Here is a 27,601-nt window from a genome sequence, read left to right on the forward strand (position 1 = left end):
AAAACAGAATAATTTAACATCTATAAGTATAATTGACGTTATTTCAAATGCAGAGGGTGCTTTTCAATATGGCATTCATTGGATAGGCACATTCTGTAACCCTTTACTGACCAAGGTGCTTGTGTTTGGATTTTATCAAGGTGATTCAGACATTTTAAATCCCATTACATTTGGAAGAAATGCATGAAAATTTATACTATACATAATTTCTTTAGGTTTCACTACCCTTAATTTATACACCAGAGTACATTGTAAAAACTTCAGCTGCAATAGTTTAGAACAACTCCAATAACGCTACTTGGGCCAACGCCCGCTTGACGGCAAGTCTGCATGTATCATCATGGCACAATGGCTTCTTGTTCTACATTCACTCATTTTTTTCCCTTACTAACTAACTTCATATTTGGTTCATCTACACAATGGCGTACACCGTACATGTACACGCATGCAAGTGTACGACACTTTGTTTTCCTGCAAAAGTGGACAGTAATGCCATATCTTCCTCCCATATTCTACGACATTTACAGCAAAAAACAGAATTTAACGTGCCGCTTTTCGGGGTGATGCCGAAATTTTTGACATACTGGTATGCGGGCATTGTTAAGACACGCACTGTTGAGCTATGTGATTTATCGTACAGCAAACAACGCATCGTATCGTAGATCATTCTTACGATTCCAAATATAATTAAATTTCCCCAATTCCATAATAAACAATGACGTCTCCGTAATTCCGTAGCTAGAGGTTAAAATCCGTAATAATTACGGAAAATCCGTAATACTGGGCAACACTGCACACATTATACCAATTTCAAGCTTAACAAATATACAACTATGTTTGTTGAAATGATTTTAACATCAGGCTCTTCATGTTTATGTATTATGTGTTTTCATCCTTTGTAAATTTGGAAGGGGGGAAAAAAACCTTATTTGCCATAATATTAATGAATATATTGCATATTTAGTAAAACATATTGATTTTAATTTTATCACGTATAAAAGTTTTGGTAGTTAATTATGGTTTGGTTTACTGAAGGTCAAACTATAATAATGTTCAAGGATGTAATATTGTAGAATGTTCAAGAAACTTAACTGCATGTTTTCTTTGTTACGCACAATGTAGTAGCGGCCGGGAGTCCATAGCCGAAGGACGTTTACAGTCGGTTATCTCGATCTATTTTGGTTTAACATCGTCTGTTGGTGTTAAATATTAATTCGTCCATCTTAGATCAACCTGATTTCCGGGGTTTTTTTCCCCAATATGAACCTCTCTCTTTAAAATCAGTGCAGGTCGTCAACACGGAAATGTTTAGATCGCCGACCTAGAAATCTGGTTCCAGTTCTAGTGCAACTCAGGAACTACCCACGGTGGAGATAACCAAGCTGGAAATAATGAAGCCAGATGCTCTTAAACTCGATGATTTAATTAAAAAGGTTGAACTGCTTTGCAATAAAGTTGATGCTCTTCAAAACGAAAACGAAACGGCTGTGATTAAACAAGAACTCATCTCAATAAAAGAAAGTTTGTTTGTAATAAATAAAAGTGAGATATCTTATAGTCAGGCTTTAATGAAGTCTTCGAGCAACAAAAAAACTGAACATGTAGCAGCACAGAGCGTCTCGGGTAACGGGCTTCAGTCCAGTGACCTACTTCCGACGCAGCAAGAAAAAAGTGATGTCACCAAAAACAACCACACCAACCAACATGCTGACTCTGACCAAGCAAACGAGATAGTTGACTACATAACTAATGAACTCAATCTTTCACATGTTAAGGTAGTGAAACATAGAACCAAATTCGATTCTTACGCTTCGTTTCACATAGTAGTACTTGAAGAAGATTTTAATAGAATAAATGACACAGTATTCTGGCCGAGTGGGTGCTTAATCAGTTCCTTCTACGGTAAACTCCACCCGGAACAAATTGCTACCAGTGACTCTACATCAAATAATTCCGTCAGCACTGATAAGACCGTCATCCCCATGAAGCCCTTATCAGCTGGTGCCACTGCAACGAACCTGTCTCGGGTGCCAGGAGGAGCACCGTAATTTGTTTTTGTGCATCCTATTTCAAAGGAATTGGAAATTTTTTATCAAAACGTCCGTGGTCTAAGAACTAAATCAAAAGAATTCTATGAAAACATTATTATCTCTAATTATGATTTTATCTGTCTAACTGAAACCTGGTTCAACGATCTTAGCATTAATTCCCACTACTTTACAGACCAATACTCAATCTACAGAAATGATAGAGACGCCTTGCTGACTTCTAAAGATCGTGGTGGCGGTGTTTTGATAGCAGTCAATAAGTTTAAATTCACTTCTATTCAGCCTATTTTTCACCTGGACTACCCCGGAATTGAATCTGTTTGGTTAAAAGTTAAAATGTCTCAGAATAAATCCTTTATAATTGGCAATATATATTTACCACCCCAAACATCACCAAATATTTATTCATCTTATTTTGAGACTTTAGAAGATAAACTGGCTGCTTATCAAGATGAGTTAGTGCTACTTGGTGATTTTAACGTCCCAGGTGTTGATTGGACCAATAATCTAACTACCAACATCGTGCACACGCACATCAAGACTAAAGCACAATATCTTATAAACTGTATATCTAGTCTTGGTCTATTTCAGTATAATACAATCCTATCATCCAAAAACCTCTTAGATCTTTGTTTTACAAACATCTCGCAATGTTCAATATCTCATGCGGATGAAGCACTTGTCACTGAAGACCCATATCATCCTGCCTTAATTATAAAAATATCTGACAGCATTTCTTATGTGGTCAGTTCTACTAGAGTCTCTAGGTCCTATATAAATGGTGACTATCTTGGTCTTTACAATGCTGTTAAAAACTATGACTGGTCAAATTTCTATGAATCTACTGATGTTAACTATCTTGTTGATCAATTAACTACTTGTATATGTCACAATATTAATGAATTCATCCCCGTTTTCATTAGCAAACCATCTAAATACCCTGTTTGGTTTTCAAAAGACTTAATTCAAGCTTTAAAATCCAAGAAACATTTTCACAAACTTTACAGAAGAAACAAAAATATGTACTATTATACTAAATTTTCATTCTTTCGAAAACAAACCAAATATCTTATCAAGCGTGATAAAATAAATTGGACCAGAACCACTAACAATAATATCAAGAACAACCCTAAGAAGTTTTGGCACTATGTCAAATTAATAAAAAACTGTTATCATGAACAGCATTCGTTAAAAGTTAATGATGTTGTATCTAGTAATCCAGTGGTGTTGACTAATGTATTTGCTGAATACTTTTCAAGTGTTTATGTGTCCTCTAATGTCAATTACCAAGTTCCCACCTTAAATTCATTCCTTGATACAATATCTGTTCCCTCTGTTTCTGACAGCCTTGCGCTTTGGGGCATAAGGGCTCTAAAACCCTCAATGTCTACAGGACCCGACGGGATTCCTAATTTTATTCTGAAAGGCTGTTCAAATATATTAGTACCCCTATTAAAACATTTATTTAATACTAGTTTAAGAACCCAAGTTTTTCCAAAGAAATGGAAAATTGCAAAGGTCATTCCAATTCATAAAAACGGTAGCAAATTAAATGTGGTTAACTATAGACCAATATCACTATTAAATGGTCTCTCTAAAATTTTTGAAAAAATAGTTTTTAAAATCACTAATTTCCAACTAAAAAATTGTTTATATAGTAATCAACATGGCTTTAGATCAGGAATGACCACAGCCACCAATCTAATTACTTTCCTCAATCCTATTTTTAATGAAGTCATTACCAGGGGTCAGGTAGATGCCTGCTATTTTGATCTTGCTAAAGCTTTTGATACTGTAAACCATTCATTACTATTAGGCAAGTTACATAATTTCGGTCTTAGTGACAATTATATTAATTGGTTTTCTAGCTACCTTAAAAATCGAACTTTTTTTGTATCTATCAACAACTCCCATTCTTCAAATTTTATAGCTAGTTCTGGAGTTCCTCAAGGTGGTACCTTGTCTCCTTTACTTTTTAACATATTTATTGATGACATTACTCAAATTCTGAATCATTCTTCTGGCACTCTATTCGCAGATGATCTAAAAATAAGTAGAAAAATTTTCTCTTTTAATGACTGTTTATTATTACAAACTGACATTAATGAAATTAATAACTGGTGTAAAGCCAATCTTGTGACCCTCAACAAAGGCAAAACAAAAATAATATCCTTTACCAGAAAATACCTTCCTATCAAATACAATTATAAATTGGGCAACACCTTAATTCAGAAATCCTCTTCTCTCAAAGATTTAGGTATCATTCTAGATTCTAAATTGTTCTTTCACCAACATGTTCAACATTTAATTTCTAGTTCCCGAAGAACATTAGCTTTAATTAAATATGTCACATGTTATGCTACCAAAACTGATTCTATCCTCTCACTTTATTTAGCATTAATTAGGTCAAAACTAGAATACTGCTCAGTAATTTGGAACAACATCAATATGTGCGATAATATGAAAATTGAAAATATTCATAATAAATTAATAAATATTATTATTCAAAAACAACTTCCTCTACCCAATCTGATATCTCTCTCAAGTCGAAGAGAATTACTTGACTTTATTTTTATTAAAAAATGTTATACTAAACAAATTAAACTGTAAATATATACTTGACAACACCGGTTTAAGAGTACCTCCTTTTAACAGTCGTTTAACTTCCACTTTATGTACAGTTAACAGAAATACAGTGAAACCCCGTATTTACGTTAACGGTATTTACGTTTTCCCGTTATTTACCTCCTTTGTTTTTGGCCCAATTTATTTTCCATAAGGCGGTATATGTCGTTTTCACGCTTGTTACGTCGGAAAAGTTGCTTCATTCCCGTTATTAACGTCTCGTTCAGTGTTTACAAACACCAAAACATGGCTGCCATAGAAGAAAGATACATCAAAAGCTGCGTATGTGAGTGCGTTCGCGTCGTGAACAGTGCAAGTAACCTTGCACTATTCACAGTACTTCTATTTCCACAGCTTTCCGCTACGAGCGCTGGTAGTATCATTGGCTTTAGCGGTAAATGTATTTGACACATCTTTAACTCTTTGTCGTTATTAATATCTGTGAGAAAATGGAGAAAGTGAAACAACGAAAAACTATTACCGTTGCCGATAAAATCAAAATAATTGCCAAATTCGACGAATATGTTGGATCACGTGTGGACCTTGCGAAAGAACTTTCAATCCCTGTGAGTACTCTTAACACCATCATCAAAAGCCGAGAAACCATCACTGCAAATGCCGCGCAATGTGGGCCAAGTGCTAAAAAACGTAAATATGTGAAGGACTCGAAATTCAAACAGCTGGAAGATATTCTTCTTGAGTGGTTTTCTGGTGCACGTGCCGCAAATTTACCAATAAATGGTACAATACTGAGAGAAAAAGCACGTGTTATTGCCTCTAGGCTGGGAATTCAAGATTTCTCAGCTTGCAATGGATGGATTGATCGGTTTAAGCAGCGTCACAATATTGTTTACAAGGTGGTTTGTGGCGAAAGCAAAAGTGTGGATGTGGAGACTGTGGAACATTAGAAGGAAATGCTACAGGAAAAAATTGCTGGGTTCGACCCGAAAAATGTTTTCAATGCCGACGAAACAGGGTTGTTTTTCAATGTTCTACCAGACAAAACCTTTAGTTTTAAAGGGGAAACGTGTCACGGAGGTAAGCTCAGCAAGCAACGGATTACTGTGTTATTGCTTACCAATGCAGATGGAAGTGAAAAATTCCCCCTTTATGTCATTGGCAAAGTGAGGAAACCTCAATGTTTTAAAAACATCAAGTCACTCCCAACAAAGTACGAAGCAAACACCAAAGCCTGGATGACCAATGCTTTGTTTCAGAGCCAGTTGCATGCATTTGATTCAAAAATGGCTTTGCAAAATAGGAAAGTTCTTCTTTTCATAGATCAGTGCTCACAAAGCAACCATCCAGCTTCGCAACACTGATATTGTCTTCTTCCCAGCAAACTGCACGAGTGAGCTACAGCCCCTTGACTTAGGTATCATTCAGGCATTCAAGTTTTTGTACCGCAGATACCTAGTTTCAAGGGCAGTAACAATGCTTGATGTTGGAAAAGACCCTTCTTTGATGAAGATAAATCTGCTGACTGCATTGCATTTTAGTGCAAGAGCCTGGAAAGAAGTGAAAACATCAACAATTCAAAACTGCTTTGCAAAAGCTGGATTTGTGTTCCCAGAAAAGCCTTACACTCTCAGTGAAGAAGATTACAGTGACATTGAAGATTTTGAAGGACATGAGAGGGTGTTGCAGGAGAAAATATTTCAAGATTACGTGGATGTGGACAGTCAGGTGATCACTTCGGAAGTGCAATGTATAGAAGATATTGTAGAAAGCCATGTCAGTACTTCTCAACAGGATACTGACGAAGATGATGATGATGATGAAGAAGTGACAACACCCACGAGTAAAGATGCTCTTGCTGCTCTTCAAACTCTGCGAGACTACATTGGAGTATCTGCTGGTGAAAACTGTGATGGTGTTTTTGATAATTTTTATACTTTAGAGAAGCAGATCATGTGCATGAACACTCAAAGATGCAAGCAAACCAAGATTTCTGATTATTTTACAAAGAAATAGACCTAAGTTAGGCATGAAAGTTTTTGCACATAAGCCTACAAAACTTTTTTATGGTAACATTTTATCATGGCACACATTGCTTCAGTGTTGTATTCACACAATTTTATAAGTTATATGTTGTAAATTTATTTTGGTTTACATAGGCCTAATGAAGGATTTTTTAAGATATTTCGTTCACTGTGTCTTTTTTTGATGTCTCTGACTACTGAAGTAAAAGGAGTGCATTAAACCAGGTATGTTACATTTTAAAAATATGTTTCCCTCAATTTACACTTTCCTGGTATTTACACTTTTTGACTCTGTTCCCCTGAAAAGTGTAAATAAGGGGTTTCACTATAATGATTTTATCTTTAGGCTAATAACCAATTTTAATAAATTTGATAAAGACTTTAATTATTTTCCTTAGTTCCTAATGATCATATGTGTTTTATTTCTGTATTGTCTAAATTGTAACGTTTGATTTTTGTTTTATTGTCTTTCGTTATGTGTGTTTTGTTTTTATATGTATTATATTGTATTGTTTTGTGTTTTTCATTTATGTTTATTATTGTGAGTGTATATTGTGAAGAACCTGGCCTTCCACCCGCCCAACCTTTTTGATTTATATATAATAAATAACTTTTATGTAGCCAGAATGCATTCTATTCAGACGAGCCGGGTGAATTAGTTGGCCTCTGTCAAAGGTATGTCAATGTATTTTGGGTCATTATGCTTTCCCCTACGCACCAACAACAAGGATCTACAGCATCGTGTGTGAGTGATTTAAGGAGCATGTGATGATGACATCATGGTGTTTGAATAAATATATATATAAAACAGATGGCGATCTGGTGTTACAATTTAAATAATCCACAAATAAGCTAGTAAGAACTTATGAGCATCTTCTACAATGGAACTGGAAGGACAAAACTGAGTTAATACCTTATGTTTATGGTTTTTCTTTCTCTGTTTGGACTATTAATTAAAACCAAATGCTGTAATAAAATTACTGTAAAATATGAATTTTCCCCTGGGTTACGGCAAAGGCCAATTTTATTATAATTTAACTAGTTAGCAGACTGCTCACGGTAACCATAATTGGAATATTTGTAATCTTTATTTTTTTTTGTGTTTGATATTGTATTCCCTTAATTTGTGAACAAGAAACATAATTTTATATGCTTCAATGTCTGTCAATAGTTTAATAATTATAGAAAATGATGTTAACCTGGTGTAACATGTGTTTGGTCCTTTGAGGTAACCGTCAGTAACATGGAAAATGGTGCTGGTACAGTTAAATTTCAAATTCCTATTGTCATTAAATTTAATATAATTTTAAATACTAAATATCACGGACTATTTAGGTACCATTGTGATCACTGATTTATTTCTGATCTTTTATGTCTGATAACCATTTTTATTCATTTTATATTTAACAAGTTTTCTTTGTTCTAGTTAACCTCCCTTATTTTAATAATTATGTAATTATGGAGATGGTGCCTTTTTGCTCTCATGTGAATGTATTGCCGGAAGTTGCATTGGCGGCCCACTTTCGTTCTAGAACATTATGGGTGAAGAACACTGTTCCATGTTGCTGTCGGGCACAGATCCCTCCGCGGGACTATTTCTTCATCCGCATGTAACTTTAATCTTTGTGGCTTATCATAATGTTTAATTGTCATAGGTGAGCAGTCCAAAGTTGGTTAGTATATCTAGATGTGTTTTGCAACCAGTATGAGGAACTTGGCTGAACTGTGTAATATTTAATTGTGATTGTGGGTGGAGCCAATGGTGTCCGCCATGTTGGATTAAAAAAGTGCTGTTCATGAAAAAGGGCAGGAAGGAACTAGGTAGGGAGTTAGTTGTGTTGTGTGACGCGAGAGCGAATGGCCGAGCGCCGCCGTGCTGTGTAATAAGTGCTGGCCAGTGACCTGGGGCCTGTGGGCATATGATAATAAATGAATACTAGAAACACCAGTAGTTCGGCTTAAGTTATTCGTCTGGCGGCTCATCTTCGGCCGGACCACAAAACCCGATGAGTCGGCGGTAAAGCCGGTACCATCACAATATGTATCTAATTGTGTGCCAACCATTAAAGGCTTTGTCCTGTTGGTTGGCATGTTACAATTACAAATAAATAAATAAATAAATAAATAAAATGTTTGCGGAGGCAATCTTTTAAAAATATTATTAGAAAAACGTTGATATTATCACTGTACTAAAATTCAGTCAGAGTAAATTTTCCAGACATTAAAAAATCTCAATTTTGTGGGAACAAAAGTTGTCCCAGCGCTTGCGGCTGTAGCACTGTCGCAGTACGTACACAACACTGATATGCTCCGAATGCCCTTGTAACCCAGTCAATTAGGCTAGCTTCTTGAAAAATTTGTCACTTAAAAGCCCAAGATATATGCAACTTATTATATTATATTATATTATATTATATTATATTATATTATACTTATATTATATTATATTATATTATACTTATATTACTTATATATATATATATATACACACTTATATTATATATGCAAATTATTACTTCGAGCCATTCATTTTTATGTGAATCTGGTTTTTATGTCCTTGGTTGAGATTTATTTCTTAAATTTAATACTAACAATCGGATCTTTTTTTAGTGTTAATATAAATAATAATGTTTATAGATTATTTTACTAAGTTCATGGAGAGTATAAGTTAAAAACTGCATAAATGGGAAGCATTTTAATGGACTGCTGTGAGTTACAGTCATCTAGGACTAAACTAACTACACATTTTCTGTGATACGCACAAAGTCTACAGCGGTAATCTTTCAGTATGTTATTACGTTTAGTTATTCTACCACTGTGTAAAAATTCAGCTTTGGAAAAAAATTTTCACAGATTGAAACCTTTGTTTCCTGGGCTACAACGATGGCTGCAATTTTGTCATGGAATGTTGCATTTGAAAGCTGAGAAATCTCAAGCAAAAAACAATAATGTTGTGTCACATTTTCGTTTAAAAAAACCTTTCGAAATAGACACGTGGAGATTGAGTCAGTTCACAGATATTTACAAGTGGTAGAAGGTAGAAGGGGGAAGGGGGGAGTGGGAGGGGGTACTGGGGAGGGGGAGGGGGTAGTAGGAAGCTCTCACAGATTGTGCACACACACAAACAGGCTAGTTTATTTTTAGATTTCCCTTCCTCTGCTGAATGCCAGCCCAGCAAGTCGCGTCACTTGACCACGCGAGCTGCGGCTGGGCAACTGGCGCGGCGGCTGGGCAGTACTTTTCACGCACTGCTCCGATATTTTAACTAAACAATTTATACTTATTTGAATCATACTTATTAAAAACCAACACAGGATAGTTAATTACACAAATACTCAAAGACACACTGCAATTAAATACTACCCCCCCCCCCCCCCCCCCCCCAAATTATAAATTCACATGTCGCACTACATTCTTTATAACTAAAAATTGGCATAAAATGTGAAACCCATACTTGGGTAAATAGGATAACAATGACATAAAAATATCCATTAACACTATCAACAACAAAAGACCATTTTAAACAAACTAGTGATTAAAGTTATTTCATTACTGTCTCAAAATTGATAATTATTGGAGTATTTGCATTCGTTTCATTAAGTGTGCAAGTAGTATGGAAAAATAAAAAAAAATTTACAACCATGGACAGTTAACAGACAACATGGTCACTTTTTACCTTGGACATTAAAGGAAGAGTATGTGATAGTTGCACGGTGTAAAAATTTATAATTGCAATCGATCTACCGCAGTGTGAGACAGTAATGACCCTCTCACTGCATTTATCTGACAAAATAAATGTTAGACTTAATACTGCAGTGTCTGTCTCCTTACAGATACATGGTGGCCACTCACAGTCACCAAAAATATTCCCTGATTTTTCCCTGATTTCCCTGATTAAAAATTCAATATTTCCCTGATATTTACAATTACAAAAAAAAACATACTTTTGATGAAAAATATATTATAGAAAGAGATTACTCATATTTTAGCACCCTGCTGTATTTTCTTCATTATATACATACGGAAGTTCGTTAAATAACAAATACATTTTAAATATGTCACTTTACATTATAGCGTCCCGTTCAATGACATGCAGTCTGTGTTTTGTTTTATGTAATGGGGTATTTCAGTGGCGAGTGCTCAAACATTTTTTCACACAACTTTTGATAACTGTTCTTTAATTCATTTTTGAAGTGTAACATTTCTAGTTGTGAAACAACTAATTGATAAATCTTCACTGCATTACAATCAGTACTCCCATCTGTAGCTAAAGCAAATGGTCCACTTACTAAAGATTCAACAGTTTCAATTTAGTTTCACCAGCCATATACTCCACTAAAGCAGATGTTTTTGCTCTCGCACAGCTGTATTTCTGTGCAATTTTTGAGTCCGGAAACATAGCTCTATACAAATTATCCGAATGATCGGCTACTGCTATCGGTAAATTGTGTTCTACCAAAAAACTTGTAAACAATAACTCTGCGTTTGTTACTTTCGTTTCTTCAGATGTAGCGAAAAACGACGATATAGATTTATTGCTCGTCACGGCTTTAAAATGTTCTGCATGTTTCTTTGATTCAATATGCCGTCCTCAGTCATCCCTTCCACCATGCGCAATCGAAAAGTCCCACGTGCATACATTACAAAAAGCGTGGCGTTCCAAAACATTTGAAGATGACAAGCATGGCCATTCTTTTATATAGTTTGGTCGAAAGTTCTGAAGAATAACGTTTTTTTTTTTGACCCAGATACACATTGTTCTGTCACACGCTTCATTTCTACAACCGGCACTGAAGAACACAACACTATCGAACAACATAAAAAGGTTTCACGTCTGTACACACGACAAAAACACTTTGATGGAAAAAATGGCTTTCAAGAAAGTAAATAACACAAGACAGGTTAGCCAAAGTACCGTACAAAAATTATCGTGATGTAAGTAGCTAACAGACGAAAAGTCCGAGAATATGTACTAGTTGTATCGTACAACGGACGTAATACCGTACCATTTCTATTACAAAACACAACAATTAATCTACTTATTTCGACAGTACATGCGCACATTTATCAGTTCCGTTATCTGCGCAACCACGTGATGTATTCGAACTGCGTTCACGAAACACGCACACCAGAAACGGAATTTTTTTTCCGTTACCCAGCAGCACAAAGCCTCATTTCCGTAATAAACCAGCGATGTTCCGTAATTCCGTAATATTGTGTTAAATCCGTAATAATTACGGAAAATCCGTAATGGTTGGCAGGGAAATATACATGACACAAAAAATTCCCGGTTATTAAAAAAATTCCCTGACATTTCCCTGATAATTCCCGATCAACGTGATTTCCCTGATAAATCCCGGTTTTCCCGGTTTTCCCGGTGAGTGGCCACCCTGAGATATGGGGCACAGACTGCTTGCATTGACTGAATCGCAACACATTTCTGCAGACTGTTGCCTTTAAAATGATACATCAATTTTGCATGCTCATCAACATAAATTATATTAAATACATACAAAAGCACAGAAAATTTTAATAGCATGTGACGGGTACAGTAAAGTGCAAAAAAATAAAAAATACACAAACCGCAATTTAAAGTACCTAATAAATATGAAATTCACTAGATAAAATCCAAGAACACGACAGCTGTGACTGATCATTTATTTATAAACAGACACGAAAAAAATATTAAATTCCCCACATTATACGTTGTGAAAAATAATTCTGTACTACTGTTCACGAAAATCCAAAATGTTGCCCTACAACTTTTGATGGCAGCATTCTCTACAAACTCTATTAGTAAAAAAAAACCGCTACAAAATTTGTGTGGGGTTGCTTAAAATTTTTCCTAATAAAACCACATTGTAATAAGACGTTAACAAAAAATTCAAACCAAAATAGGTCCAAAACCATGCCAATACCAGTCATAACAACAGAAGCATACTAAGAGGGTAGCATTCAGAGCAAGCATATCAAAATGGTTGGCTGCTGAATGCCAAAGAACCTTTATATGTGATAGGAGGGTGAAGAGGATATGCCAAGAGGAAAGGTGTCTACTGTGCTAAATGCAGTACAAGGCTTGCTGAGAGAAATTCAGCGCAATGCAATTAAAATTAATTTTTGGCTGATTTCCTTCAATTCAAAAACTTTTTAACACAATTTTTAAAGGTTCCTCAAAAAAGAGACGTAATAGAGAGTTTATAATAAACAGGGGTGTAACAACTAGGGTTTGCTGTAATTGAATAGCTCTTTAATAATCTATGGAGTACTACAAGAGAATCCCGTTATAGCAAGCACGGTAATAGCGAAAACTCGGCTATAACGAGGTCTTTTTGAGGAATTTACGGCGTGATCATGTAAAGCGCACTTTGGTTATTTGTCTGCTTTATCTCCACCCTCTCGCTCGCCACTAGACATCTTGCCGTTGTCACCTGTCACATTCTTCAGCCTTGCAGTCGCCACCTAAGTGCGTGGTTTTAAAAATACTATCCCGTCCTTTCTTTCTTTTATCAAACTTCTGCTTGGCTTCAAGGCCAAGGTATGCTCAACACGAATAAACCAAGCCTTTGAATATACATACATATACTTGTACACATTTCTTATTATTTAGAAAAGAGACAAAATCTATTTTTTCCCGCCATTAAACATAACAATGTGCACTTTTTTAAACATAAATGCTCTTAATTAATTTGTTGGGAAATTTTCATTAACGAATAATAACATAACTATGTTAGGCCAAAAACATCAGAGCCGTCTTTATACTTGTTGCTAATTGAACGCATAATAATACACAAATATTTATAAACTTGTTTGGAATTATTTCAGTCGTGACAAGTTTACAAACACGTCACGTTATTTATTTTACTATCTGACAAATAGGCACTACCGTATTTATTTCCGAATCGCTAGGACAGTTTTCTTGTACTTTTGTTTCGGTCAGTTGTTGGGGTATCTCTCCGGGAAGGGGGTGGTGATGGCTTGAGTTTAATCCCAAATTTATTTTCAAAAAAGGTTTACAGGTTTCTTTTAAATGAAAAAAAGTATAGTTTTCCAGCGACTATTTCGTTTGAGGCCTACCTGTGTTGCCGCACTCCTGCTTTTATGTAAGGAATTAAATCGTCGTGCTACACTAGCGCCGCCTGTTAGCAACATCCCGAACCAACATGGCAGCCAGCAGACAGCCCGTGTCGACAATAGATAGCAGGACAATGCTGCGTCGGCCGCGGGCTCAGATGCTATACTTACGTGGCGTGGTAGGGTATTCTGGTTATTTTGACGCAATCTGTGATCGCATCCGTACTTGTGGGGTATCGTTTTAAAGAGAATTCACACATCGGCTCACAGAAATTAAGATTTTGTTAATATAACCCGTTATTTTCCAATTATACAGGTTTAAACACAATTTTTATGCTATTTTCGGTTTATTTTTATTTTTTGGGGGCCAAAATTTGTCCAATTCGGTTATAGGGAGGACACGGTTATAGCAAGGTTATAACCCGGAACTGTGATACCTCGCTATAACGGAACTCTAGTGTATTTACTTTATTCTTGTTCACATCCCACAGTGATGCCAAAACATGGTGAATAATTACCTTCGCAGGCTGTGGAGGAGGTGGTATGACGGGAGGCGGGGCTGTTTGACTGTGTACCAATCCTGTGGTTGTTGTAGTCGCCTGGCCTTCCACGGGCTGGGACAAGATGGTTGGCTGTGCATGGTAACTCCCAGTCGGAGCAGCCACCTGGGAAAAGAAACAGCACCATTAATAACACACATCAATGCCAGCTGCCATACAAGTCAGTATCACCATCGATTTTTCAGTTCCGGATTAGGTTTTCCTCAAGTAACTGAACCCAGACTTGCCAACTTTTGAAACCCTCAATTAGTAAAATACATAAAAAATAATATAACACGCGTAAACTGCTCGCGGCAATTGAAAAATTAATAAACAATAATGATGACACATTTTTTCTAGTAATCAAAATTATGTAATTGTTTTAACATACATTAACATTGCAGACCAACAATCATTCTCATTATTTACCATTATGGAAACATTTTTGCTTAGTATCACATTAAAGAAAAAACTTCGTTCCTTGTGGTACCCTACAAATCAACAGAGTGTACCTTTGTTACAATATACACTGATATCAGTTAACTTCCAGTTGAAAGCAACCTTGACACTACCATTTTCAAACTTGCATCACAAAATGTTACTACTAGTGGATATAATTTGGATTCAGTCATTGCTGCCGGCGTTCGTGACTGAAAATGCCACAGTTTGTAAATTACAAACAATTTTATAGTTGCATCTGTTGCCATTTCTTTCACGATAGCCGTCGACTTTGTTCTTGCGCAACCAAATTTTTTTGCCACTTCAGAATTTGGAAACATTTCTCTGAATAATGGGACAGCGTGATCCGAAACATTTAAAGGAATATTATGTTCAACCAAAAAATTTGTAAACATACATTTTGCACGTATTACAGCATTGTCTGTGCTATTTTTTTTTAGCGAACTAATCACTAACCTTTGAACTGACTGCGACACTTTTAACATTTGCGAGATGTTTTGAACAGTTCACTTGGAGATTGATGTCATATCTTCCGCCGTGCCCGATGTTGATGTCGTGTCTACACACTGGAAAAAATGTGCACTGTGTTCCCTTTCTTGATTTAAGAATACACGGAAAATCCCGCGTGTATGTATCACGAAATGCCTGAGAATAATGCGTATCACGTTTCGGGGGCATTTTCTTCTTCACTTGATTCCACTTCCATTAATTGTGCACATAACACGTTTTTATTAAAAACATGCAATAAATTTGTTTCCTAACCTGTAATAAAAAAATCAAAATTGGCTCAACTTTAACTGAAGAATCACAACATACGCTTATGCACGACACCATCATGCCAAACTTAAAATGCTATTTAAACTGGTTCATGATTGGTTGTAAGCGCATCAATGTAACTCAGCCGGCCAATAAGGAAAGATATACAATCGAAAAACAAATTACGTGGTTCGCTGGCCTTCAACCAATAATATAACTCAATTACCGCACTCGTTTACACAGCAACAACACAAGGCAACAGCTTTCACAAACCATACAATAAAACATTTAAGGCAGACGGAAAATACATGTTTTAATAAACGTCTCATACTTAAAATTCGTATAAAATGTAGACATCCTCGTACAATCGTAAAACGAAAATGTTTTTCGTACATTTTACGAAAAAATCGTAAAGGTTGGCAAGTCTGCTGAACCCTACTGACTTTTGATATCTTCCGTTTCAGTTCCAGGTATTTTGTATGTACCTTTTAAAATTTTTGATCTGTGATGTAAACGTAACCTTTATCAAGCAGAAAATGTAAACACATTTTCACAATTTGAAAGAAATAATTGGTAAAACTGCTATACCATAGAGAATAACTCATCTGCCACAATAGTAATAGCATTTACTTTGTAACGAGGCGTACACCTGTTATATCTGCGCTCGAGTCAGCAGCGAGTTTCCATGCTATAAGTTGGTGAAGCATGTATGATGCAATAGAAAAGGCTCGGTATCAGTGATCCCAACAGTTTGCTGGAATTTTGAATTGGAATGTTCTCAGTCTTATGAAACGTTGCAGTCAAGTACTGCTACAGGCAGACGTCTGTGCACGCGAGTCCCCTCCTGCTTGCTTGACTGAAGTTCGTCACGGCGTGGTCTCTAGCCGAGCGACAACGGTACGTCCCGGCGGTATACGCGCGGGCCTAAAAACATTTGCTCTTTGTAACAACAGTAAACATTAGATAACAGTACGGAACACGGGGGTATTTGTTAGCTGCAACATATAACAGTAGTATTGTTGTGTGGAATATTAGTTATATAATTTTTCGTTAAGTGTATGCACACAAATAGTGTACAGTAAGCATCACTTTACCATTTCGTAACAAAGACCTATCATATGGGAAAGTTTGTATTGTCCGAATACAATCTAATGAAATGTAAGAATTACGGTTATGAACAATAAAACACATGCATGCATTTTTTTCTTAACATAAACAATACAATATGTGAACAGTCAGTGGGTACAGATTAACTTTCCCACCAATATTAATACAACTTGTAGGTATGAATAAATCTATAAAATCAAGCAAACATAAAATTTCCACTCTAAAATGTTTTCAAATGGTTTTGATAGAGTACAACCACGAAACTAATCAAAACTTAGTACAAATACTAAACTGACTGAAATATACATATACTGACCAATTATCTGTGCCAACATTTAACACACACGTAAAGAAAAATTACATTTAAGAAAGAGTATAATAATACGTGCAAATTATTAACTGTAGACAGAAGACTAACATTGATGTTCACTTAAAAATTTTAGTATTAGACATTACATAATCGTTTACTATAATTCATAATATAAATGCAAACATAATTTATAGAAGGTTTTTTTGCACATTGCAAACCATTGTTAAAGCGGTTTTGCTAATGGTGAACCGGCACTACAACAATCGTCACTATCACTTGCCTCTATGGACAAGTCATCGTCATTGCTTTCTTCACCAAGATGAATAACAACTTCATCCAGTGCAATTTCCATTACACAGTCCTTCTTCCAATAATAATCTTCTATTTCCTCAACGTGTCTCACGTAGCCTTCCCAGTCATCTTTACTTACATTTTCAACTCCGTCTGTAGTTAACTTCAGGAGAGCTTGCAATGACAATTCTCCAGATACGTTCCGCTCGCGAACATGCTGTTTTATTTTTGCCCAAGCCAGCTCAATAGCATTGAGATTACACATGTACAGTGGCAAACGAAGTACACTGTGACCATGTTGTTTTAAAAATTTATCCACTCTAAATCTCTTTTCTTTTGGCCTGTGTTGAGCCAACAAGACAAGTAGCCTAACTTTACGCATGCTCGAGTCACATGTTATGCCTTTCCGTTTCAACCACTCGATAATGTCATTTTTTGTTGCGTAATTTGATGGGCACTTGTCTTGCTGTTTTGATAGGTACGGGGCATTGTCCATAACAATTACCGAAGCAGGAGGTAAGTTAGGAATAACTTTTTCTACTAACCATTTTTCAAAATTTTCCGCATTCATTTGCCCGTGGTAATCGCCACTTGCAGCACCGGCTTTAAAAACCAAAAGAGCATTGTCCAGAAAACCATTCGCGGAACCAATGTGCACAATTATCAATCTGTTCGACGCATTTCCCGGCGTCAAAATACCTTTCACAGAGTCGGTTTTCTGCCAGCAGTTATTCATAGTCAAGTTTGTATCAATCCACGATTCATCCAAGTAAAATATTTTGTGGCCTTCTTTTCTTAATTGCCTCATTTCTAGGGGTGTGAAATTATGGTTTTATAATTTAGCCACTTTCGTTTCCAAAATCAACAATTTCGGTGTTTTGTGTTTTTATAGGAATTTGCAGTAGAAAAAAAGGATAAAAATATACGTATTTTTAAATTTGTAACTATGTACACTGTAATGCTATCGGAAACAGTTTAAACTGTTTTAAATGGACTATTAACTTTATGACTAGTCAATAAATTTACATAGTTTCACCACTATACGCATTTAATCTCTGTTAAAAACAATTTCTCAAGTGGTATATTTGCAGAGATAAACGCCTGTGTAGTTTTAATGATGAACTTTTCTGTCTTCTCTCATTTTTTTGGCAACAGTAGTCACTTCTTCCATCGTGGCTAAACGTTTGCTGCTGACACCAGCTGCACTTCCTAACCTAACTTTAACGTGGTGTTTACTTTTGACGTTTTACAACAGTGTCTTTCGTGGTCAACTCTGCAATTGCACCACTTGCAAATAAAATCTTGTTAGAAGCATATAAACCCTCACGTTTAAATTATTTTGCTCGGGACTCGGCTGTAGGCTTTAATTTCGGCATTGTTTTGAAGCAGCAACGTAACGTGTGTACGTGACAAAGGACTGCCAGTATTTATGCGTAGTCAACGTTACCAAGCCAAAATTGTAATAAAAATACCAGTATCTATAAGTGCTGGTAAAATAAAATTACAATGAAATTGTGTTACGTTTTGAAGAAACTAAACGTATATTAACTCGCGCGAAATTAGTTGGAAATGGACTTAATATTTAACTTTTTGAAATTAGTTTTAAGTCGCGTTCATGGAGTTATGTGTTCTCGTATTTTGGCGATTCTGCTAAAACAAAGCGAACGTTAGAACGGAATAATATTTATGTTGTTACCTCAGTGAACGTGATATTTAACCATTTATCAATGTTAAAAATGCTAAGAAATTAGTGCATTCATAAAAATTAAAGAATGTATATATGTATAGTATTTTACAACGTAATAACATGTTCACCGATATAGCTGATTTACGATGTATATTGTTTTTCAGACTTAGTTGTTTAAAAAACGGATTTTCGTTTTATGTCGTTTTTAAGTCCAATTATCGCGTTATTTCACGTTTTTTCGCGTAAAAATGGTTACACCATTTTTTCACACCACTACTCATTTCCGTAAGATACTTCGAACGCCACATCACAATGTCACTACGTTCAATGAGTAAAGAACGTTTCTTCTGACACTTCTTCCACACAAATCCCATGTCGTGAAGGATTCTTCTCAGTGATCTCTCATTCCACTGCCATGCAATTTTCTCGTGTAAAACAGGCATTAGTTTACCTATTGTTGGAACAATCTTTTTCGTGGTATAGAATTCCTCTATTGTGTCTCGTATAACTCTTGTCGAAACTGTCTAGCTCAATGCAGCCTTTCGTTTTGGGCCTGCAAATAAAATTATTCTCTACTTACAATTATGCCAAATGCAACAATAAAATAATTATCACCAAACTTAAATTTATGCAGTTGTGAAGAACGTATCTTACCAAGTAAAAAATGAGAAATGTATCTTAATTTTTTATATGTTACAGGAACAAAAATAAGCATACAAAAATCACGCTAACCTAAAATACTTTCCAAATGAAACTATTAACAACTTTGCTCGTAATAACTGCATTTTGTAGTGCAAATAATAGCTAAATTATTCAGCAAATTTGGCAGCGAATCATTGCAGCAATGACATTAATTAATGCCTTTTTTAATATTCGTGTTTAAACAGTGTATATTGACAACGACCTGTTTTAGATCAAAGCAAAATTTTTCGCTTGTTTTAAATATTATATTCACTATACCTGCTTTTCCCTGGGGTCGTTTGGGGCTCGTTTGGACGTTCTCTGATGGCTTTACGCATACTGCATATGGCTCTTTCACTAACTCCGGTATATTTCGCAGCTCTTGCTGTTGCCCTTTGAAGCGGCTCCAGAAGACAGCCTCTTTTAGCCACTTCATCGCAACACTGAATCACCGACTTTATAATTACACGTTCACTGCTGTGAATAACTTTCCCGTAACGCTGTGACCGTCCTTTACCCTCCATAGCCTTCCACGCTACTAAACTAGAGGTAGCTAATGTTTGTACAACAGCTGATAGACTAATCTGACCTGCGCGCGCATCTCTTCCCCTCTCGCATTCGTTAACCCGCTCCCCCCGTTCAGGCAAGCACAGACGTCTGCCGGTAGCTGTACTCAGACCATCACGAGTAGTGGATTCAATCCTGGGATCCCGAATTTCTGAATCTCAGGATTCCAGGCCCATTTCCAGTCCATAAATTCTTGGGATATAAATTTTCCTAATCCCGGTATCAGTCACGCTTACATTTTAAAAAAATCTTCCAATCAGTGATGAAAATTTTGTCTTACTAATAGATCTATGCTAATATTATAAAGCTGAAGAGTTGTTTGCTTGTTTGTATGAACGCGCTAATCTCAGGAACCACTGGTCCGATTTGAAAAATTCTTTCAGTGTTGGATAGTACATTTATCGAGGAAGGCTATAGGCTATATTATATAATCAATGACATTAGGGATACTTACTAAAAGTCCAATTTAGAATCAAATGCGTTGGAGGGGGTTAGATACAACATGCAGTACACGTACGAAGTGTGTGTTGACAATGCCGCAGGCGCTAGAAGTTTATTTCCTATTGCTAGGGCCTGGAATTTTTCGCGATCGCGAATTTTGCAAAAATTCGCGCGAATTTCGCATGAAATCGCGAAAAGTAAGTACATTCGCGAAAACCACAACATTTCTATATTACACTGCGAATATATCCCCGAAAAGTACCATTACAGTAGAATCCCGCCGATGCGACGCCCCTCTGATGCGTCCATTCCGTTTATACGATTGTTTTTTGAGAAACCATGAAAAATTTGAGCAGAGAAAGTCGAAAATTTGAGTAAAATCGGCTGAAAAACAAGTCTGTTACACTTTGTTGGGCGCTATGTGTTCACGTTTATCTTGGCGAGAGCTGTACTGTAAGCAGGCAGGCATACAAAAAACAGCTAAAAATAGATACCACCCCTCTAGACTGTCCACGCGGCAGAATTTTTTTTCCTAACCTAACTAAAACTAAGTGTATTTTGTTTGGGAGGGGTAGTGTCTAGCCGAGCTCGGCGCGTCCACTATCGCACGAAAAGCCGTCTCAGCTGTCATGTTAGATGTTATCTTACCCGCCTGCACGAAAAGCCGCTGAGCGTAAGAAACTCGTCCGGCCAGGCTGGCGGTAGCGGCGGCTTAACGTCATACGTGACGTGACGCTTACCTCTCCCATCCCCTCCTAATTCTTCAAGGCTCATCCCTCCCAGAGTCACAAACCATGTAAAAACACCCCCCCCCCCCCTTTTCCTTCTAACATTTCAACACATTCCCTTCCTTATTTCAACCTTCTGCGTGAGAAACTGTCAGCATCCTCCTCCCCTCCCACACCGCGTGCGCCAAAAGCCAGGTTGTATAGTCCATTCTCGGTAAAATAAATATTTTTATGGGCTTATACGACTTTCCTTCGCCGTTAATAAATACTTTATAAGTTAAAGATATTATGAAAATATTTGTTTATTAGTCACACAGCAGTTTCTACTGAAAAATCACTAATACCTCGAATTTTATTGAATAGAAAAATTTAGCAGGGCCGTAAATATATTTATTTTACTGCATAGTTACTTTTCCATCTGCATTCCAACGTGTTTTTATCATTTTTTTTACGCTGTGAAGGAACGTGGACAAGATAATTGCTTGAGCTGTCAAAATAAACATCGCTGACGGCAAGAGCGGGAGCGCATCCTGTTGGTCTGTTGCTGTGATTATCTACTCCAAAAACATGTCACAGCATTTCAGGATAGCATTGTTCTTATATCTTTCGTTTATAGCCGAATGTTTTCTACCTGATCCACACAAGTTCCTTCGCCACGTTTTGAACAAAAATAACCACCAGCCGGCTAGCATAGCCGAACTTGTGTGACGCGAATTCACTTAGCACGAGTATTTATCGGAACCCATTGTTCAGGGTATGCGAGTCCGAGGTGTAAAATGAATTTAAAAAAGTTGTCTTTTTTACTCCATAAATTATTTGAATATGAAATCTATGCGAACAAAGGCGATTTTTTATTTATTTGGATAAGGGGGGGGGGAATTGGCCCGAATTCTCTATTGCGGCCATTCCGTTTATAAGTCCGTTTTTCCGGGAACCGTGAGGGGTCGCATCAGCGGGATTCTACGTATTTGTAGATCACTTATACTCACGTAAGGTTAAAGAATCATTCAACCCAAAAAATTCCATTGACAAACACCTCTATTCGGCTAAGCATGTGGCATCGGCAGCCAAAAAAAAAAAAAAAATTGTAGTTGCAAACATCTATAGCAATGTGTCTTGTTTTGTGTAACTGTTTTGGATTTAATTGGCTGTTATTATGCATATTAGTAGTGGTGCACTGATATGACTTTACCGATTACCGATTCGATTACCGATAATGAGAGCAATAATCGGCAGATACCGATTCAGTTACCGATTATAATGAAAAAAATTTTTTAAGTGTAAAATGCACACAAAATTTTTTATTCCCATGTGAATTTAATAACAAGATTAGGTAAAATTGAGAATACAGTTATAATAACAGTATAAAAATATATAAAATACACTATTAAGTCATTGCAAAGTGTAAATTAAATTAACTTCTATTTATATTTGATATTGTAAACAACTTGAACTACAGTCTAATAATTGTAATTAACAACGGGTAAGTTTTTGCTGCGGAAAACTAGCATTATTATCGACTATCACATAAGGTTGCATCAAGAAATTACCGTTTAACAATGTAAACATGCTGCTTTATTTTGTTCACTTGAGTTTATAGAAAAATGTTTCCACACTTCACTTTTTTTCTCCCTACTCGCCATCTCACTATAATTATATAAAAATGACTAAAAACCAACTCTAGCACATGTGATTTTATTTATGTTAACTGAATATATAAAATTATAAGTACTTTTTCATTTTTCACGTCACATACAAATAACAAACGGATAATGTTACCAAAGACGCCCATAACGAGTTTGTAAAACACAGTGATAAAAACTAAAAGGTATCGGGACCACGATTTTGAACCGCTACTACGACTCGAAAAGATCGATTGTCATAGAATCCACTGCAACTGTTTGTGGTATTTTGATTGCGTGCCATCTATTTTACTTCTCTGGCTATACGTAATGTACAAGGCCACTAAACAAAAGACGAAACGTAAATAAACGTGTAGGAAAAATGCATTTTTTATTGTTTGAGGCAATGAGATTTATTAAACGTAACGAAATATCTGTAATTATGATATGACGCAGTTAGATGAATTTTGTAATATATACAAATATTACCGTATTTCGTCCTAAAATGTGTAACAAAATATTACACGGTAAAAACCAACTTAATTACGCCGGGACGTAAATAATCGGCAAAGTAATCGTTAAGATAATCGCCGATTACGATTAATCGGTAAGTACCCATAATCGCCGATTACGATTCATCGGTATCCGCATCGGTGCACCACTACATATTAGTCTATTCCTAGTATACATGGATTGTTTATTAAATATGTAAACTATTATATTCAATAACTGCACAATTTTGGCAACATTTAAAATACCGGTAAAATTTTCATTGCATAACGAAAATACCGACTTTAAACCACCGCTTTTCTAATTTGAAAGTACCGCTTTTTGCATACTGAAAACACCGAAATTTTCCAGGCCCTACCTATTGCCTATTAACATTGTTGCCACGCACTAGATGCCTTATCATTCTTAATTTTCCCATACAAGTAAAAAACACCATTGTGATATTAACAACGAAGCAAACCTAAACAATATTTTTTTTCCCTCTCTCTGTTTAATTTGTTTTTTATTGCCCTTTTTTTCAAGTATATATATTTTACAGACTTGAAACTTCACAGTAATGTTCCTTATGTTACGCAGGATGACATTTTCTGAAATTAGATCCCATCGGTGGTTAAAACCAGGCAACAGTGGGTACTTTGCATGAGAACAGGATTTTGCATTGTTCATGCCTTCTGTGTCTCCATGGCAACGGGCATCGCGCGGCAGTGGCGTACCCAAAAGGAGGGGCATGTATAATGAGCAGCGCAAGAGTGATCTGCCTGTAGACTGCCGTAGCGAAGTACGGGTACATTAGTTGTACGTTGCGTGCACGAGTCGGGAAACCATAGGAGCTATTCATTTTCTCTCCGGTACATTATAAAGCTATTGTAATAAATTTTCACTGAATTTTTTTTTATTTACCATTACTGTAAATGAGAGATGTTGCTTAATTTTTTTCCATTAGTATAGCCGTGCGAAGCCGGGTCGGGGAGCTAGTTTTATTCTAAAATTGGGAATAAAAAAATGACAAATTAAACATTTAAATGCTTATTTACATAAATAAATAATATTTTAAATTGCAAAAACTTAAACTACAAACAAATTTTCAACCTTATTCTTGAGGAAAAAGAGCAATTTTTAAATGATTTATGTACTACGGAATTTTATTTAATGCAGTTTTTGGCCTACACCATTGCAGTTTTGCACTGTTTGTCATGGAAAAATTCCAAAATTAAAAAGTACAAAAATATATAAGAAATAGAAGATAAAATATTCTCAGAAAACAAGACTGAATCAGCTGATGACGTACAAAAAGAACCAACGATGAAACTAGGTATACAATTATTATGGACAACACAATGACAATATCATGGAAAAAAATGTTCAACATCTAAATATCAAAGAGCATGAGAATTCCATGAAAAATAATATAACAATACAGGTGCATAACAACCCAGTTGAACACAGTGGGCTAACAACGACTAGACAGATTAAATGCAGGCAGACAACAAACCTGGACAATGTAGCAACATACAAACACAACGATGAAGATGAACAAATACTACGGACAAAACGATGACAATAGTACTAATAAAAACACGTTTCCAATAAAAACAATTGAGACGTTTCAGGAACTGACATCTGTTCCCATCACCAGGCACAAACAGACTGATATTGGAAAACTATGGGTTTATACATGTTAAGAGCTTCTCTCCTTGCACAGCCAATGAGAGGCGAGAGCTATCCTGGTTGGCCGCGCACAAGAGGGGTGATTTTATTGGCTGATGTTGGTTTGTAACTGAGTTCTGTAGTAAATTGGTTTCTTTTTTAATTAAAGGTATCCATATATTTTTTTTAAATTCAATGCTGTGTTGAGTGATAATATTGCTATTGCTGACAATAAATGCTAGTTCCGTAAGTTTCCTTTAAATTGTGTGTTCGTCCTGTATAAGTGATGCAGCATTGTCCCAGTGCAAAACTGCAATGTAGTAGATCCAAAAAACTACATTAAAAGAAAATGAGCAAGCCATATACTGTCAGGAAGAAATTGTGTTCGCACCGATGACACAATGTCAACTTTGAATTGTAGGTCTCAGATTGTTTTTAGTTAATATCATTCACAAACACAGCACTTTTCTAGGTATTTTCTGGCATTTATTATATACTGTTACAACCCAGATTACAGCCTTCCTCATGCAATCCAGCAATAATCGTTTGTTATAAATTTTTTGTCATATTTCAAGTTAGGTTTTCAAATGATGTAAAGTTGTTTCAAGAATTTTTTTTTTGTTTCTAAGTGTGGGAAGGCGTGCTGACGTTAATTCTCCTTCGTTATTTCCACGACCGAGGCTTTGTTTCACACCCTAGGCATGTGAGTCACTGTCACGGGGGTGTGAGAAAGAGACAAAATCGCTGCGTTGTGCGAACAGAAGTAAGCATTTCGTGGAAGCTTCTGTTGCTATGTGCCGTGATTGGCTGAGAATTACGTCAGCAAGCCCAGGACACTGCCCGCACAAAGGGAAGGAAGGCTGTATAATTCAGTCATTGTCCGAGCACCAGGCCGAGCGGTCGTTGTTCTGACAGCGGGCCGAACAGGCCGATTGCTCAGTGTCATATATTTTTGAGATACAGTAACTATTTTTTGTGCGCTCTTTCTGGAATATAGTATAATTTTTACATAAATAAATAAAACAGGTAATACATCAAACTTTGTGTATAAATTTCTAATTTCTTCATGTCCTGTAACCTCACTGGAGTGGCACATAATGTGCGGGCAATTCAAATTTGCATACTACATTTCCCACCTGCTTTGACATTCCATGCCACACATTAAATTTAGAACCTGTTTTTCATGAACATACATCGTGCTCCAAAGGTTGCAGATCTCAGATACACAACTAACCTGCTTGGGTAAGGAGTTGTGAGTCCCGTGGGAAAGCTGCGCGACTGCAGTGGGGACAGTGGTGGTGGCCGTGCTGCCAGGAACAGTTGCAGGGGGCTGGGTGCCGAGGGGCAGGGGACCGGACCCCCCTGTTGCGTTCGTCACCACCGTGGTGGAGGGGGGAGACTGCACCACGGCCACAGAGTTGGGCACGCTCGACGTCACGGCCCCAGCAGCGCTCGAGGGGCGTCCGCGCCCGCCCCCTCCGCCCACGATACTGCGCCCTTTCTTCCCCTTCGGACCCTTCGGAGGAGGCGGGTCCAGCTCAACCTCCTCCTTGGTCATTTGTGCAACCTGCGGGTGAGAACATAAACACCTACAAACTTGCTACAAGCTTACAATTAACAAGTTCCCTAATGTTTCATGTTCTCAGGACATTCTGTGTTGATGCCTTTCCTGGGAGAAAAAGAGATACTATATGCCATTTCAAGGTGTCAATATATACCATAAAATGAAATGTCAGGTAGGCCTGTGCACTTATCAGTTTAGCATGAGTCCAATAGGAATAAAAATATCAAATTATTCTTGAATACAAATACTGAATTGAACAGTAAGATTAAGGAATGGAATCCCACTAAAAATATTTTTTACATCTCTTAACAAACAAGTACATATGTAGAGAACTAAAAAAAAGTAGAAAGTATATATGTAGTATAGTGGCTTCTGAGAAATTATACAAATAATACTGAATAATACTGAAGTGAAACATATAATGTTACAATATTTATATCAGGGGGGAGGAAGGGGGGGGGGGGGTGGCGGCAAAGGGTGTTTGTGGTGTTTATAAAACTAAATTTACCTAACCAACCTATCTCTTCAGTTTTTAATGGTCTTATTTCGCAGAACAAGAGTATTATGCAAATTGATCTAAAAAAAAGTCTTTGCAAATTGATCTAAAAAAAGTCTTGGCAAATTACAAAATGGGGTAGAAAAATCCAATCCATTTGATGAAAAATGTGAAGTTTTTTGTAAAACGTATTTGCAACATTGTGATTACATGAGATCGTATTATCATAATTTACAACTCTAGATATTCATGTGCTTTTGTTGTTAACGACAGCCAGGTAAACTATATTTTAGTTCAGCAACGTTACAAACACATTTTCTGCTACTTTTCTCTTGAATCTAGAACTATTATTTAAATTTTTTATTTGGTTTCTTAGTTGCAACATGTTTTATTCTACCTACAGTAAGTTAGCAGCTTCTGTGAAATAATTGTGGTAAATCTATTGTGAATATTGTGTTGTACACCATTGC

At 36.4% G+C, this 27,601-nt stretch overlaps 1 protein-coding gene across 21 annotated transcripts in view; it reads right to left on the reverse strand.

The window, feature by feature from the left end:
* Positions 1-27,601, reverse strand: part of LOC134546323 (bromodomain-containing protein 3-like) — a 363,730-nt gene that overhangs the window by 266,607 nt on the left and 69,522 nt on the right. For all 21 annotated transcript variants that reach the window (XM_063389071.1, XM_063389068.1, XM_063389079.1 and 18 more), the window contains 2 exons: positions 26,306-26,638; positions 14,245-14,391 (listed from right to left, as the gene is read on the reverse strand). In XM_063389071.1, the coding sequence (XP_063245141.1) occupies positions 14,245-14,391; positions 26,306-26,638 (480 nt within the window). The remainder of the gene's footprint in view (positions 1-14,244; positions 14,392-26,305; positions 26,639-27,601) is intronic.

This window comes from Bacillus rossius, chromosome 1, assembly GCF_032445375.1.
Source record: "Bacillus rossius redtenbacheri isolate Brsri chromosome 1, Brsri_v3, whole genome shotgun sequence".
Classification (NCBI taxonomy): domain Eukaryota; kingdom Metazoa; phylum Arthropoda; class Insecta; order Phasmatodea; family Bacillidae; genus Bacillus; species Bacillus rossius.